Here is a 17,419-nt window from a genome sequence, read left to right as displayed (position 1 = left end):
TCAAACACACACACACTATATTTGTATATATATTTACATATAAATTTATGTGTATATATATAAATAATTTTATAATTTGAGTTTATGTATTGCAGGTTTCTCTAGGGCTTTTTCAATCATATGTAAAAGTAGAGAGAAAATAGTACAAATGAATTTCTACATACACCATCTAGCTTCAACACTTAACAACATTGTTGAGCTGGAGCTTTTAGGAAGCAGTTTTGGAAAATAAAAGACTTTGGGGGCGTCCAAGTGGCTCAGTTGGTTGAGTGTCCAACTTCAGCTCAGGTCATGATCTCTGGGTTCGTGCGTTTGAGCCCTGTGTCAGGCTCTGTGCTGACACCTCAGAGCCTGGAGCCTGCTTTAGATTCTGTGGCTCCTTCTCTTTCCCTACCTCCCGCTTGTACTCTCTGTCTCTCAAAAATGGATGAAGAAACATTAAAAAAAAAATTCCTAGTAATGCCATATAAAGGAACTAGTGGAGTATCACTAGAGTATGCTTAGATATCATACTTAGCCTTAGTTCACTGTTTGCTTTTATTCCCCTTTTAAACCCTTCTTAGAGAACAAGCAAGAAACCAAAATTCAATGTATATGCGTCAACTCAGTGATCTGGAATCTACTGTTTCTCAGCTACGTTCTGAATTAAGGGAAGCCAAAAGGATGTATGAAGACAAGGTGAGATTAGATTTTGCTGCTGTTACCACAGACTATTAAACACAGATTTAATTACACATTTTTAATAGTTTATTTGAAAGTGAGGAATCAAAGTAATGTCAAAATAAAAGCAGCTTTTAAGATGGAATAGGAAGATGCCAAATATCTGTATGTTAAATTATAAACAATTTTAATTTAAATTGTTTGCTCAAGTTAATTCATTTCTGGAAAAAAAAAGTTTTGCACACTTACAAATAAGTTTCTAGAAACATAAGGTAAAAATACGATCACTGAAATTATTTTTACAAAGCTTAGCTTTAATAAATATTCTGGTATCAAGTGGTCTTCCCTGCTACTTCAGGGGCCTACCTTAAGGGTCTTACTTCAACTCCTACTTCTTTTAATCATTGTGTGACTAGCAAACCAAGTTAATAAGATTGGTCTAAATAAAAAAAAAATTAGGAAGATAATTCTTCATCTTTAATCACACAATTCCCCTTAAAAACAGATATTAATTAATTTGATTTTCTGGGGGTCTTTTTGATCTCTCACTTTCCATAGCTAACGAGCTAGCTACTCACTATCATTACCAAGCATTTATCCAGAGCTTATACTTGTGTTAATCTCATCCACTTGTAAAGCAGTCTCAGAGACCCCAAACGTAAGCAAAGAGCTACCATTCAGAGGGGCTCATGTTTTTTATTCCCTACGCAGATGACTCTGCGTGCCTGTTTACCGCAACATCCAGTCTATACCTGCTATCCCAGTGTCCTGTTTTGTGAATACCACCTTTCATCTCCCGATTGTCCCAGTTTCATTTAATAAGTCACCCTGCCTTGTAAGAGAGCCTCCAGTTCTAACCATTGCTTTCAGCAGATTTCTCACACCGTAGCTGACTGCAAGAAATAGAATATAAGGAAGCTGTCAGAATTCCTCTAAAATATAGCCCAATTCTACAGGGCTATATTCTTTCAGTACTAGAAAAACACTTCACACGGGAAGAAGCAGTTGAATATCACAGCCCTAATTCTTCCAGATATTTGCCCTCCTATGGGCAGCGCATTTAATTACTGCTGTCACTCCTGTGCTAGCCATAGGAGGGGGCTGTTCCTCCTCAGTTCTCAAGTGCAAACACAGAATGTAAAACCTCAACCTTGATTCCCTGTGGCACAGTCAAAATAAGAATGGAAAATTTAGACGTGGCTTCACCAAAGTCTAAAACAATAAAGAGTAACGTGATACTACATAATTTCAGTTACAAGGTTTGGATCTTCTGTAGCCTTGGCTTTCAAACAGTTTTGATCACTACCCACAGTAAGAAATAACTTACTATCAACTACACACTAACTGAAGCAACTTTCACAGAACAGTATTTTTCCTCATTGCATGTGATGCTGGCTCTTCTCTGTTCTCTTCAGAGTCTGACTTTTTTACTCACTAAGTTGATATCGTGATTCACTGCCCCATTGTAGTTTGAATAACACTGCCTTACTAGATTGCGTGCTTAACTCTTAGCCAAATCCTTGTGTCAAGGTCATTTCAACCACTATCACTTAAGAGTATCCTTTTTGAATCTTAGACTGCTTAGAGGCTAAACCAACAAGCAGAAGCCCAGAGAGAAACTTTTGTTCTTTTCTGCTTCTCTAAGCCCTGCTGTTTGTGTTCTAGTTTCTTTTCTCCAGGCAAGCTTTTCCCCTGAAGATTGATAGGAATGTCCACCCCTGTCTGGGCAAACCGAGCCTGCCTACATGAAAGGTCTTGATCTCCCCTTGCAGGACAGGCCTGCTTTCAGCACAGCATGGGGCAGAAGGAGGCTCTAGTACTCGGTCTAGTGGAGGTGGGAGGTAGGCGCAATGGCAAAAGTGAGCACTGACAGGCCAACAGCAAGAGAGGAGATGGTAGAGCTGTTGTGTGATAGCCCAGTACAATAACTGATACTTATCACTACTCAACCCATTTTGCAAACGTTAAATATTCATTGTTTACTGATAAACTCTTTGAAAAGCTATAAAGTACTAAGCAAAACTCAACTCAACTTGTGTCTTCTTACATAATTTGAAAGTGCTATAGCTTTCCATTGTAATGTTGCTTGGAAAAATTAGCCCTCTACAAGCTGTCACCTGTTTGCTATACAGCACTATGGTTTTCAACTCTAGATTTGAGCATGGTGGGAAATTTTAACAAATCTTGAATATAGTACATTTAAAGAATATAAGTAGTTTTTGAGTTTTTATAAATATCTCTTTGGCATTGTAGAATCATAAGCATCCAGATGAATGACCGCAGACTTTTTCATGTGAATGTTTTGAGGCCATATAGATCCATAATGATACGTATAGATAGGTTAGAATCATTATCTTATTTTTGCCCTAATGTGAACAATGGTAAGAATTTTGTCAGTCTTAAATGGTCAACATTTAATAGAAGTAAGGGGGTACATATATAAGTTTAGCTAATTTTAAAGTAGATCATTGAGATTCGTAACAGCATAGTGAACCTATGGAGTTGGTACCTAACTGGTGGTTAACTAGGCTCTCTTAATAGTAACTCCCTTTAGTCAGGGAACATTGACAGATGATTATCAGTCATTTTACTGTAAAGTTGAATAGATTCTGGCCTGAAATGTCCTCAGTACTTAGTGTCACTGAATAAGAAAGATCAAGCTAATTAACAGAAGGATTTCATTTGGGGGCCATGAAAATTCTATTGTTATTAAATGTTTTTGTTGTAATGAATATATCTAAAAACCACAAATTCTTCTATTTAATTTCTTTCATTTTCATATACCTTGACTCTACATTGCTAAAGCCTATGAGACCTTTAAAATCTATTTTATTTTCTACTGCTTGTGTGAACATTTTAGTATACACTATCCAAATAACAATAAGGTAAAAAAAATCAAAGAAAATAATACATAAAAACTATGATCAACATGCTTTATGAGAGACAATATTAGTATTTTCTCTTGAGTTCAGATTCCTTCAGAAAAAAATTTTATTATTTAAAAAAATTGATGACATGATAAGTCTAAACTAAACTTTTCTAACTGAAAAGCATAAATTAGAGAAAACTTGGTTAGGAGGCCGTGTGTCTCTTGAGAGTAACAGAAGTATTTTCATATGGATGAAAATAGAAACTGTATTTCAAAGAAAATTGTAGACATAGTTTTTGTAGCTGCAAAAGTGTTCTACTGTAATGCTTTTTTCTATTCTTTCCATTTTAGGAGAGCCTCCAGAATCCCCCTTTACGAATTTGGACCAGTACAAGCTGTCAGTATTGGCTCTGTAGATTTGGCTTTACTCTTAACTTTCGCTTTTTGACAACAAAAATATGATCTTGATTCTAAGTTTGTTTTTTCCTACTTTGAAAGCATTTGGGGCTGAATTTTGTACTCAAAAAGTAAAGATTTAGTAGCACTGGCTGGAGCTCTATACTGTGCAGGAAGATTCTGTGCCAACATCTTTGCACAGTTCTGCCCATGCACCTCTGTGCAGACCTGCAGCACCCCTTGTTCTCCAACGTCTGTGCCGTCTTTCTGAGCACAGGACACAAAAGATACAATTTGGTGTGATTGGTAACCTCTCTAAAGTCACTACAAACATTGGAGTGAGATCCAAGTACTTATTTGTCCAGTGATCTAAAACAAAAAGTAGATTCATAGATGGTGAAAGGGAAAACCAGTGCTGCTATTGAAAAAGAAAAGAAAAAGAAAAAACCTTTGCTATATCTCAGATGTCAGTATTTATTCCGGACATTTCAAAAGGCTGTGAGGTGTTTTGTACAGCTGTTTGTATCAGCTCAGCTGCTACTTCAGTGGTTTTCCCTTTCACTCTCCATTTATCTTTGTGATTAATTAACCGATAAAAATGTTTTTACTCTAAAAAGTGAAAGGTAAAAGCAGAGCTATAGCAGCTGAGTCAGTACTGACAAGTACAAAACCAGTGTTCCCGCAGGGGTCTGGAGGGACTTAGACGAAAGGGAAGACCTGGCTCTTTTCTTTGTCTTTATTCTTTTCTTCCTTTTCTTTTTAAAATTTTGATCTCAGATTTTTACCATCTAGTTTGATGTTATCAAATGGTCATCCAGAACTTTTTCTTTAAATGACAACAGACAAGATAGCAAGTCTTAATTTAAGCTTTTAAAGCACATCTACAAATACTTTGTTCAGAGAGAAAATAGTTGTTTGCCAAGCCCAGATTAGAAAATGTTTATTTTAGCCATATGAGTAACTCTTCAAGTTGAAAGTGTTCTTATTAAATGTGTAGCTCAAAATATGGTTCCTTTGTCCATATTTTGTTTCCAAAGACAGGTGGAAGTTACAGAATTTTAGCTTTATTAGTACTGTTCTTCTCATGCAAAAAAGTGTTTGAAAGATCTTCTAGATTACTCTTCTCAAATTATGGATGAAAAAATTGAGACTCAGAGAGTTATATGACAGCACCTTGACCAGAACCTAAGGTGTTTGGCTCTTAGCTTGGTCATGTTGCCTCTCTGATTATCTTTGTCCACTCACGGTAAAAGTTTGTGGGCTTTTTCCTAAGTATTCCGAACGTCCTTACTACATGTGTGTGGACTTGGTCTTTCCCAATAATAATAGAGCTCAAGAGATTGTATCAACTGATACTGTTTGTCCATTTTCCTTAGGAAGCTACTCTTGCCACATAGGTGGAGTTGTTGTGTGTCTTTTTTCCATATATGCCCCCAGAGGAGCACGAAAGTACAACAACTTCCTTATAGGATTAGTAGAATCTATTAACATATTTCTGCTGTACCCTAATGTTTTATGTATATTTCATTCTTGTGAAATACTTGTTTATATCTAACATACAGTCAAATATAAAATCAGTTTTAAAATATATCCAAAGTAGATATTAAAATGTATGTTCCAATCCCTGTAGGCTGTGATTCTACTCTGTAGGTAAATGTGAAACTGTTTGATGATCCTATATAATATACTTTTTTAAAGTTGTATAAGTATGTATAGATAAAGGTATATAAATTCTTTGTATTCGTACTTAGCATTTATCAAGGAGGTAGTTGCATATATGTATGTTCATATAACTAATAACTGTGTTGAATTAATAAAGAAGATCTTAAATGAAACTGGTCCAGATAAAAATAGAGAATCATCAAGAAAAAATTAGTCTTGCTCATATACTCTAAGAAATTTTAATCACAGTTCATCATCCAAACCAATAAGTTTTATTCTTAATATTCTGGAAGCCTATTGAATAGATGCCTTAAAAGTAAGAAGGAATATGTAGCATTTATGCAGGTATAAAGGATTTCTTACTGCTGGTTGTTGAACTAGTATTTTAGTGATCACACTAAATATCAACATGGTCTCATTATTTTAATATTTCAGTACCTAAATTATGAATTTGTGTGACTCTAAAATCCATCCTGGAGTCTTTGTTGTCTGAGATCTTAACCTCAGCCTACTTTGCATATTCAATGCCTTTTATTATTGAAGCTCTGATTCTCTTAAAATAATTCTTCTGCATATAATGCAGGTCATTTGTACATATAATACAGCCCATATAATGGGCTGTAAGGAATGTTATTTATGCCACACCAAACTTCCTCAAATAACAAATGACAGAACACATACTCAAAAGAGATAATTCTTGAATGGTGTGAAAAAGAGAGATTACAGATAATGCCCATATCTAACAGTATCAAATATTTCATTTTGGCTAATTTCCCTGGTATTTTAGTTTAGAAAAGTTTGCAAAACACACCATAATAAGCTTTTATTTTTGCTCCCAAATTAGTCCATTTTCCAAAGACTGTATTTATATTCCCCACTAACATAGTCAGATTGATTTCTGCTTTCCTTCTAGATAGAAGAGCTCGAAAAGCAGCTAGTCCTTGCCAACTCTGAGCTAACTGAGGCACGGACAGAACGTGATCAGTTCAGTCAGGAATCAGGAAATTTGGACGATCAGCTTCAAAAGCTGTTGGTAAGACTATGCTCTAAATATGAATAAGATTAATCCTGGGAAGTGTCTCCCCAAAATATTTCACAAAACTACTTTTATTTATAGAATTACAAATTTTACAAAACATTTGTGCATACAACACAATAGAATATCTTGACATTATTCAAGTTTTGAACATAGATATTCTAAACATTACTTATTTTTTTTTCCTTAAGCATAACTGTTAAAGTTTATAAATTAGGTGAAGCTAGTCTTCAATTGACCCATCTTTCAATTATATAAATGTATTCTACTAAACCAAGGTAGTGTGGAGTGTTTATTTTAAAGCCAAAATAACATTCAAAACATAGACACATTGTGTGTACAGAAAATTTGAATGGAAGGTGAGGTAAAAAAAATTTTTTTTAAGAAAGGAAATAGGATCCAAATAATAGTGAAGCAACCTGTGCCCTCTGTCAGAGGTACTATAGGATAAGAAATTTAGGAGAGGAAATGTTTGGTTCTCCTATATGTGATATTAGTGGAATACATTTCTCATTCCCAGACCCCTCTGTGGGGTGTAGCGCCCTCTGCTCGTGGAGCAGTCCTTCATAGGCTGACACGGGGTTTGAGGAGAGAATGCTAAAGGTAGAACTGGCAGCTGGTGTGTGACCAGCCCTAACCCTTGGGGTAGTCCTTCACATCTTTCCCTCCTACTGTGTGTGTCCCCGGGTCCTCAGATCTAGTTTGAAAATCTTGCAGATTGTTTGAAAGCCCTCCCTTCCTTTTCATTCTTAACCACCACTACCCCTTGGTCCAAGCCCCTCATTATACCTGGAGCAGGGTAACGTCTCCTTACCAGGGTTCCCACCTATAGTTTTCCCCCTTTTCAGTCTGGCCTGAAAAGTGCTGCCATACTCATCTTCCTAAAATATCACTCTGATTATGTCACTCTGACTCCAAAATTACTTTCCCCATAAAAGTCAGACTCCATACCTTTCAAAACTGTTCATAATCCAGCCTCAGTTTACCATTCTGATCCTTTCTCTCTATATGCCCCCGGTGCTCCAACCAAACCACACACACCCCCTTTCCAGTCCCTTCTTCCTGATCTCTGCATCTCCAAGCTAGTCATAAGGTCCAACTCAAATGCCTTCTTGAAGCATTTTGATCTCCAGTAGTGATTTCTCTCTGTTGTTGCTTAGCTGGGTCTCTCTTTTTAAATTATTTATGTTATAGATAGAGTGTGAGCAGGGGAGGAGCAGAGAGAGAAGGGATCAGAGGAACAGAAGTGGGCTCTGTGGTGACAGTTCAAGTGGGGCTTGAACTCATGAACCCATGACCCAAGCTGAAGTCGGATGCTTAAGTGACTGGGCCACCCAGGTGCCCTGCTTAGCTGTGTCTCTTTAATGAAAAACCACTTCCAGTTCTTTGTGGCTGTGTCTACTTTTCCCTTTGAGTGTCAAGTCCTTTGAAGATCTGTGTGTCTTTGTTTCTCCTACTTTATTGAGTTTTTGCTCTCAGTAAACACGATGTACTTTTTTAGCTATGAAAGAGGAACATAATTCTGTTCACTGCCAACTGATACTCCACGCTCAGTACCAAACACCATTCTGCCGTTTCTGAAGCAGTTAACCAAATGACTGCTGTTCTTCTTTCAAGCTGTTGCCCATACCTTTATTACAGGAGCACACTTAGTGTGAGGCTAATGCCTTTGCTAGAAAATCCCAAACTTAAAAACAGGATGACTTTAAGAATCTGTGTTTTTCTTTTAATTTTATATTACTTGGAGACTAGTCTATTGAGATTTACTTGTAATGCTAGAAATTAGCTAAATACTAACATATTCTTCCAGGATATAGTTGTTCCGAAGCCATTAAAAAAATAAGATTCCAAAACGAAAGGCTTTTCAAATCGTATAAAAACTCCAAAGATGATATAAGGAAAATAAGAGTTTTTCTTGAATCATTTAATACAACTTGGGGGACATACCTTACCTCTTGCAGGCTGACCTTCATAAAAGAGAGAAGGAGCTGAGTCTGGAGAAGGAGCAGAATAAGCGTCTGTGGGACCGGGACACCGGCAACAGCATCACCATCGACCACCTGCGGCGGGAGCTCGATGACAGGAATATGGAGGTGCAGCGCCTGGAAGCCCTGCTCAAGGCCATGAAGAGCGAATGTCAGGGCCAGATGGAGCGGCAGGTCAGGCCGGACACAGGATGGCTTTCCCGAACAATCTCTCCTGAGGGAAAAATGTATTGTATGTCTTACTGGTAGAGCCTTTTAAAAAAACGCATATGGGCCTAAAAACAGCTCTGAAATAGAGCGATGCATTCTTTGAGCAAGCTATAAAAACCTGTTTTTTATTTCTATATTTTTGACCACTGATTAAATTAAAATGTTATGCTTTATCTCATTTTTGTTCATTGTTGAATAATGAAATTCCCATCCAATTGCCTAAATTTTCACATAGAAATTGGTAACCTAAAAGTTGCTTATTTCAGAAAAGCATCAGACCATAGGGATATCTAAGGAACAGCAGGGTTGAAGGTTTCCCACAGATGTTTTTTGGTTGTGATACAAGATGTATGAAGACTGATACACAACATGGTTGCACTCTATTCAGTGCAGCAAGAACAAAATGTGGAATGCCTTGTTAACAGCACCATACCTTTGATACTAAAGGGACATGGTTCTAAGTGCCAGTTTTTGCCACAGAGACATAAAAAGCATCCCACAAAAGACCAAGTTTCCCAAAATGTGAAAGCAAACCAGAGAGACCAGTCTTGGCTTAAAATCCAGGCAAAGCCATTTTCCTACTCTTTGGCCCAACCTCGGCAAGAAAAAAGGTGAGAGGAGAGACTAGGAGTTAGATTCTTACTCTTTTGAAAACATAAAATCCATTGTTCACTTTTCCCCTCAGGGGTAGAGTTAAGGGGCACATTGTAGGGAAGTCATGAGGAAGTGTAGTTCTGTCATTTCTACCACACTCCCCCTGTTGTCAGTGTTAGCCGAAGGTAAACTGTTACAGAAAACATCCTCAGAGGAAGCTTCCCAAGCTCCCACACTAGAAAGCCATTCTGGACAAGCATTATTACGTAACGAAGGTCTCTCCACCTTGGTCTAATTAACTGAATTTGGTCTGTGGCCTGTACAGAGTTCTGGCAGCAAAATGATTTGAGGTAGTCTAAGCAGATATTATCTGAGTCATAATTTCATGTTTGTGAGCTAGCTTGTTCTGTCTCTTGAGGTTGTCTCTACCTATCTGCCCAAATCCATGAAATTTTCTTTAACAATCAGATGGCGGCAATTCAGGGAAAGAATGAAAGTCTAGAAAAAGTGTCCTCCTTGACTGCTCAGCTTGAATCCACCAAAGAGATGCTCCGCAAAGTGGTTGAAGAGTTGACTGCCAAGAAAATGACCTTGGAGAGCTCAGAGAGGACTGTATCGGACCTGACAGCTTCCCTCCAGGAAAAAGAGAGGGCCATCGAGGCTACCAATTCAGAGATCACAAAGCTGCGCTCCCGGGTGGACTTGAAGTTGCAGGAGCTGCAGCACTTGAAGACAGAGGGAGATCACCTCAGAAACGTGCAGACGGAGTGTGAGGCCCTCAGGCTCCAGATGGCAGAGAAGGACAAGGTGATTGAGATTTTGCGACAGCAGATCGAGAACATGACACAGCTGGTTGGCCAGCATGGACGAACGGCCGGCGCCATGCAAGTAGAAAAGGCTCAGCTCGAAAAGGAGATCAATGATAGGAGACTGGAGCTACAGGAATTCAAGGTCTGTAGAGATTCTTTTTGTGCTTATTTTTCTGAAATAGCTTTCCCCTCATTAAGGAAGTTAGACTTAAGTCACCGAAGAGGGGCTCCATGAAGAGGGTCTGTGAACCCTCTGAGCTTGTTTGAAAGTAATTGTGTCTGAGTGCATCTGTGTGTTTTTGTGAGAGGACACATACTTTTATTAGATTCCAAAAGGAGTGGGTGATTCAGGACTGCCAATACAAGAGGGAAAGAAATAAAAAAATCTAGCTTCCTCCTGAAGCCGTTTCTGATCCCAGAGTTTGAAGTNTCTCTTTTTTTGCTGGATCTCTGTCTGGCTTGGGAATCTGTGTGATGCTGGCTTCATAAAATGAGTCTGGGAGTTTTCCTTCGATTTCTGTTTTTTGGAATAGCTTGAGAAGAATTGGGATTAATTCTGTTTTAAATGCAGACAGACCCATCTTTGAATCCCATCTCTCACCATGCAGTGACTGTAGAACACTGCATTGTTCACTAAATCTTGCCTTCCATATCTGTAAAATAAAGAACAGCTAACATATTTTGTAATACAAGTTTCAGTTGTGCAACATAGTGACTCAACACTTCCATACACCACCCAGTGCTCATCATAAGTGCCCTCCTTAATCCGCATCACCAGTTTAACCATCCCCCTCATCCACCTCCCCTCTGGGAACCATCTGTTTGTTTTCCATACTTAAAAGTGTGTTCTTGCTTTGTCTCTCTCTTTTTTACCCCTTTCTTGTTTTGTTAAATTCCATATATAAGTGAAGTCATATATTTGTCTTTCTCTGACTGACTTATTTCATGTAGTGTGTAATACCCTCTGGCTCCATCCATGTCATTGCAAATGGCAAGATTTCATTGTTTTTATGGTTGAGTCATATTCCATTATATTTATATATCACATTTCTTTATCCATTCATCAATCAGTGGACACTTGGGCTATTTCCATAACTTGGCTATTATAGATAATTCTGCTATAAATATCAGGGCACATGCATCCCTTTGAATTAGTATTTTTGTATTCTGATTTTTTTGTTGTTTATTTATTTTGAGAGAAAGCATGCAAGTGGGGAAGGGACAGAGATAGGGAGAGAGAGAATCCCAAGGAGGCTCCGCACTGTCAGCTCAGAACACGATGTGGGGCTCAGTCTCACAAACCTGGAGATCATGACCTGAGTTGAAACCAAGAGTTGGATGCTTAACTGACTGAGCCACCCAGAGGCCCCTAGTATTTTTGTATTCTTTGGGTAAATACGCAGTAGTGCAATTGCTGTATGTAAGGTGGTTCTACTTTTTAAAACTTTGAGGAACTTCCTCACAGTGGCTGCACCAGTTTGCATTCCCACCAACAGTGCTTGGTGACAAAAGTTGGGCATGTGCATTTTTAACCCACTTTAAAACACTGGGATTTCTTCAACAGGTGTTGGCAAGGATGTGGAGAAAAAGGAACACTCACGTACTGTGGTGGGAATGCAAACTGATGCAGCCACTTTATACTGTGGAAAACAGTATAAAAGTTCCTCAGAAAGTTAAAAATAGAACTACCCTATAATCCAGAAATCTCACTACTGGGTATTTACCCAAAGAATACAGAAACACTAATTCAAAGGGGTGTATCCATCCGTGTATTTATAGCAGCATTATAAATATATAATGATGATAAATGGATAAAGAAAATGTGATATATACATACAAAGGAATATTACTCAGCCATAAAAAGAATGAAATATTGCCATTTGCAATAACATGGATGGAGTTAGAGAATATTATACTAAACAAAGTAAGTCAGAGAAAGACAAATACATGATTTCACTCTTATGTAGAATTTAAGAAACAAAGCAAGAAAGGGGGAAAATGAGATACAAAGCAAAAACAGACTCAAGTATGGAGAACAAACTGATGGTTACCAGAGGGGAGGTCAGTGGGGTGATGCGTTACATGGGTGGTGGGGATTAAGCAGTGCACTTGTCATGATGAGCACCAGGTGTCATATGGAAGTTTTGAATCACTATATTGTACACCTGAAACTAATACAATGCTGTATGTTAACTAACTGTTAACCAAAATTAAAAAGAAAAATTAAAAAAAACAGGGGGTACCCTAGTGGCTCAGTCGGTTGAGTATCTCACTTCCCCTCAGGTCACGATTTCATGGTTTCTGAGTTTGAGCCCCAAATCTCTGCTGTCAGAGCAGATCCTGCTTAGGATCCTTTGTCCCCCTCTCTCTGCCCCTCCCCCGCACGCACAGGCACAGGCTCGCTCTCTCTCAAAAATAAACATTAAAAAAAAAAAAGACCCCCAACAACTTTACTGAGTTAGTTGAGGCTTAAATGAGAAAATATGTATCAAGGACTTATCCTAATTTCAGGTCTACAGAAGATGTTTAGTAAATGTTCCCTTCCCCCATCCCATTCTCCTCCAGAACCTTATTGCTCTTTATCTGTATCTGTCATAACCTGGTCACATTCTCTGTTGCACAGCGTGGGTTTAAACAGCAGTGTTTCCTCATCCCCACAAGGCAGCAGACTCTTCAAATAGGATACACATCTTTTCCATCTTTGTACCCCCTGCCCCATATTTTTATGCGTTGCACCCAGCAAGTACTCAAATATATGATTGGAGGAATTATTTTAAAATTTGATATCCCAAGCTTTACATCACCTGTATCTGTGACTTGGTAAGTAAAAGGAGACAAATCACATAAACTTTAGATGCCTCAGTTTTCTCATTCTAAAAGTGGGACCAATGATAATTACTTAATCTTACAGAAATATACAGGTTCATTATGTAAAGAACTAATGCTTAAGTTTTCTTGATTATAAAATTAAGTTTTGATTTTCTAGTATTTAAGTTTTTACTTCACTATATCATAAGGATATTTTCTGATGGTCAAATTCACCATGAAAGAGATTTATAAAGGCTTCTCAATGGCCATAGTTTACAATGAAAACTTTAGAATAGGTTTACAGACATATTAGAGAAGGAAAGAAGATTGTTCCCACCTTATTGTTAAGGAAAAAAGATGGATTTCTAGTATTGTTAAGAGACAAACAGAACAATCTTATTGAGTCTTATATCCTAAAAATTAAATTTAATCTTCACAAAAACATAATGAAGTGGGTACATTGTTATCCCATTTTAAAGATGTGGAAGCTGAGACATAGAGACTCAATAACTTATCTGAGAGCAACACTACCTTGGGATTTGACCCTAAGCAGTCTGTGTGTAAGTTTTATAGGGCAGTGCTGCTCAGTCAGAACCAGAATCACCTGGAGGGCTTGTTAAAACAGACGGCTGAGCCCCACCCCCAGGGTTTCTGATTAAGCAGGGTTAGTTAGGATAAGGTCTGAGACTCAGTGTTTTTAGATACATTTCCAGAGAGCACACATCACCTTCTAATATCAGAGTGGCCCAGAGCAGTGTGGATCACTGTGACTGCGGGGGCCCATGAAGACTTCATAGAGAAATGGGGACTTGAAATAGGCAAAGAGGAGGAATGAGGTATCCCTAGGAAGGGGAAGTTCAGTCTGTACTTTAGCGTAGAGGTGATGTGAGAGCCATTAAGGGTTTTGGGTAGAGAGGAGACAGTGACATGACAGAGGCCATGGTGGGGTAGATTAATGGGCAAAGTCTGCACAGAGAATGCAAAGATAGATTGGAGAGGGTGGAAACTAATTTTCAGTTCCCAAATGTGGAGCAGGAGCAGGTTCAGGGAAATTTCTCGAGTGAGAAGAGCTTCACACAGACACAGAGAATGTAGGTAGAAACTTGAGCTTTCCTGCCACAGCTGTTTCTCTCCACAGCCCATGCAGAAGGGAGGAGAATCTGAGCCCTAGAACATGTGGTTTCTCTCACCTCTTCAGCCTGGGTCCTGCACACCCTGACAGCACAGAACGAGCACGAGCTGCAGGCCCTCAAAGCTGGATCCTTTCTGAAAAGGCTAAGAAAAACTGAAAGTCCATCAGCTCTTCCCATGAGGTGGAACAGCAGTGGCATATGCCCGATACATGTGCTGCCTCAGGCTGTCCCAGGGAGAGTTGTGCAATGGAAGAGGCCTTTGCTCTCCACCAGTCCTTTCTGAAGCAGCTGGAAGCTTGTTACCTGCTTACATTTCAAGCACAGCAGTGGCCTCTACATTGAAACTGCTGTTGTACAGTCAAACTGCATTAGCTAGGATTATATTTCTGGCCAACAGGTCATACTTTGGGGGAACAGCCTGGTGACCAAGAAGTAAGTTTTGTTTTTTTTAAATGGTGTTTACTTGGAAGGATCTAGGCCTGCTCTGTCCACTAGAAATATGTGAGCCCGTATAAAATTATTAAATTTTTTAGTAGACACATGAAAAGAAACAGATGAAAGGACTTTTATTTAACCAATATATGTGAAATACGGTGATATTTTTATATTGCTATCAATATAAGAAATTATTGAGATATTTTACATTGTCTTTTTGTGTAAAGTCCTTGAAATCCAGCGTGATTTACATTTATAGCACATCTCCCCTTAGCTTAGCTACATTTCAAGTGCTCAGTGGTCACATATGGGTATTGCAGACCTATGTCCTGGGAAGAGAGAGTTCATCCTAGGAAGACTTACCAGCACAGAGATCAGTTATGAAGCAGTGGTAGGAATCCACATGAGAGGTGAGGATAATCTACATTGCAGAAGGGAAGGATTTGGAGAACAGTTGAGTGTAAGAGGTTAGAAGGAAGGGACAGACAATGGCATACTTTGAGATTTCAAACTTCAGTGCCTGAGAGACTCAGAATATGGTGATGGCCCTACAGAAGGATGGGGAAGAAGTCAAGAGAAAAAACCTTCTGTAAGAAATAGGAGTGGTTTGGTCAGAGTTCACAGAGGCATACCATGTGGGGAACTTCTGACAGTTGGAAATGCAAAATCAGACTTTCCATATTCCTATTACCTATTCTACCCAAGGACCAGATCCAGCCACCGCCTCACTCACTTGCTCTTACAACTGCCTTCTCATTGGTCTCCCTGCTTCCCCTCCTACCTCCACCCCCACTACTGTTCATGCTTCACACAGAAGCCAGAATCATATTTTAAAGTCTTGCATATGGCTCCCTCTCCGACTTCATCTCCAATGCCTTCTTCCCCCTCATGCTCAGTCCACTCCAGTGTAGAGCAGGAGAAATCCTTCTCCCTCTTTCTAAATTCTTGGTTGAGCCCTGGAACCAAGACAGATCAACAAGAGAAGAACAAACAGCAGTTTATTCATACATGTATATCTTATATATACATGGGAGAAATGAGTAACTCAGAGAGGTGGCTTGGAATTCAGGCTTAGGGACACCTGGGTGGCTCTGTCAGCATCCAACTCTTGATCTCACCTTTTTTATTTTTTTAATGTTTAATTTTGAGAAAGAGAGAGAGCACAAGTGAGGGAGGGGGAAAAGGAGAGAGAGGGAGACACAGAATCTGAAGCAGGCTCCATGCTCTAAGCTGTCAGCTCAGAGCCCGATGCAGGGATCGAACCCACAAACCATGAGATCCTGACCTGAGCTGAAGTTGGACCAGTTGAGCCACCCAGGATCCCTTCAGCTCAGGTCTTGATCTCATAGTCTTGAGACCATTGTTAGCCTCTGCATTGGGTGGGAAGCATACTTTAAAAAAAAAAAAAAAAAAAAGAATTCAGGCTTAAATATCATCTTTAGCTAAAACAAAGAAGGATGTGAAAGAGACAGTCCTGGGAAAGTGACCAGGAGATCTATGGAAAATGGGGATGAGGTTTGTTTTGCAGATTTAAGCTGTGCCTTCCCCATTGATAAGATTCTCTTATAATTTAGAGCCATTCTTCCTTTTGTGGTTCAGAGAGAGACACCCTTACAAGTGAGACTTCCTTTGTAAATAGAAATATCCCGTAAAGGACAATTTCTGTTTTCAGACCTTTTCCCTGCTGTTTCTCAAAATCAGCTTAAAATAATCTGTGTGCCAAAGAAGCATGTTTGGGGTGGCAGATTCTGGTCCCCCTCCCCATCCATTCTGATGGCTTTGCTGTTTCCTGAACACATTCCCTGTGCCTAGAACTGTCCCCAAGCCTGTCACATGGGTTACTCCTTCACTTCCCTCTTTGAGATTTCTGCTTATCAGAGAGGATTGGGGTCCCCGAGACTACGCACAAGTTCAAACATTTGCTAGGAGGACTCACAGGATTCAGCATAGAGCTGTGCTCATGGGTACAGTTTATTACAGTGAAAGAATAGAAAGTAAAATCAGCAGAGGGAGAAGGGGCATGGGAGGAGAGTAGGCACAGGCTTCCAAAACTCCTCTCTGGCAGGATGTACTTGCTCCTCCAGCAATGAGCTGTGATAGCACATCTAACCAGGGAAGATCATTAGGGACTCAGTCCCCAGGGTTTTTATACTGGGGTCTGGGCACACGGACACCTGTTGCCTGGAAAGTATTCCAGTTCTCCAGAAGGAAAGCAGGTACTCAGCATAAATCATTTTGTCTGCCGAAATGATTTAGGCTCAGTGAGAGTGGCGAGAACTCTCCCAAGTCCAAGTTCCCAGACCCCAGCCAAGGGCCAACCTTGTTGCAGGCCTTAATAAGAATAGCATTTGGGTGCTTTTCTACCCACCAACATATCTCTTAATGTGCAGATACCCACCCCTGCTTGTTATATTCATTTTTCAGTCACTTATTATTCATTCTCTACCCCCTCACCTTGTTATATTCTTTTTTCAGTCACTTATTATTACACTATTAAGTATTTGTTATCCTGTGTCTCCTCTGACTGGATTGTAAGCCCTGTGGGGACAAGGATGTTGTTTGTTTTATTTTCTGTGTTTCATGATTGGGACAGGGTAAGGCTAGTGAGGCTCCTAGGACATAGAACTCAGGCAAGTGAGGCCTCACCCCAGTCCCTCCCCAGCTGCTCTGTTCCCAACATGTAAAATAGTTCCTGTCACAAAGTAGGTGCTCAATACATTTTTTTAATGAAAAAAAAAAAAGGAACATTTGAGTGGCTCAGTCAGTTAAATCTCTTGACTCTTGATCTCAGCTTAGGTAATGATCTCACAGTTCGGTTCATG

The 17,419-nt window shown here is 39.3% G+C and overlaps 1 protein-coding gene across 5 annotated transcripts in view; it reads left to right on the top strand.

Moving 5' to 3' along the window:
- CCDC158 (coiled-coil domain containing 158) overlaps positions 1 to 17,419 on the top strand; it is a 93,247-nt gene that overhangs the window by 19,281 nt on the left and 56,547 nt on the right. For all 5 annotated transcript variants that reach the window (XM_077750532.1, XM_077750510.1, XM_077750522.1 and 2 more), the window contains exons 9-12: positions 564 to 678; positions 6,501 to 6,620; positions 8,585 to 8,782; positions 9,881 to 10,363. In XM_077750532.1, the coding sequence (XP_077606658.1) occupies positions 564 to 678; positions 6,501 to 6,620; positions 8,585 to 8,782; positions 9,881 to 10,363 (916 nt within the window). The remainder of the gene's footprint in view (positions 1 to 563; positions 679 to 6,500; positions 6,621 to 8,584; positions 8,783 to 9,880; positions 10,364 to 17,419) is intronic.

Source organism: Crocuta crocuta, unplaced genomic scaffold (genome assembly GCF_008692635.1).
Source record: "Crocuta crocuta isolate KB4526 unplaced genomic scaffold, BGI_CrCroc_1.0 scaffold1, whole genome shotgun sequence".
Lineage (NCBI taxonomy): Eukaryota > Metazoa > Chordata > Mammalia > Carnivora > Hyaenidae > Crocuta > Crocuta crocuta.
This window is presented reverse-complemented; position numbering and strand designations above follow the sequence as displayed.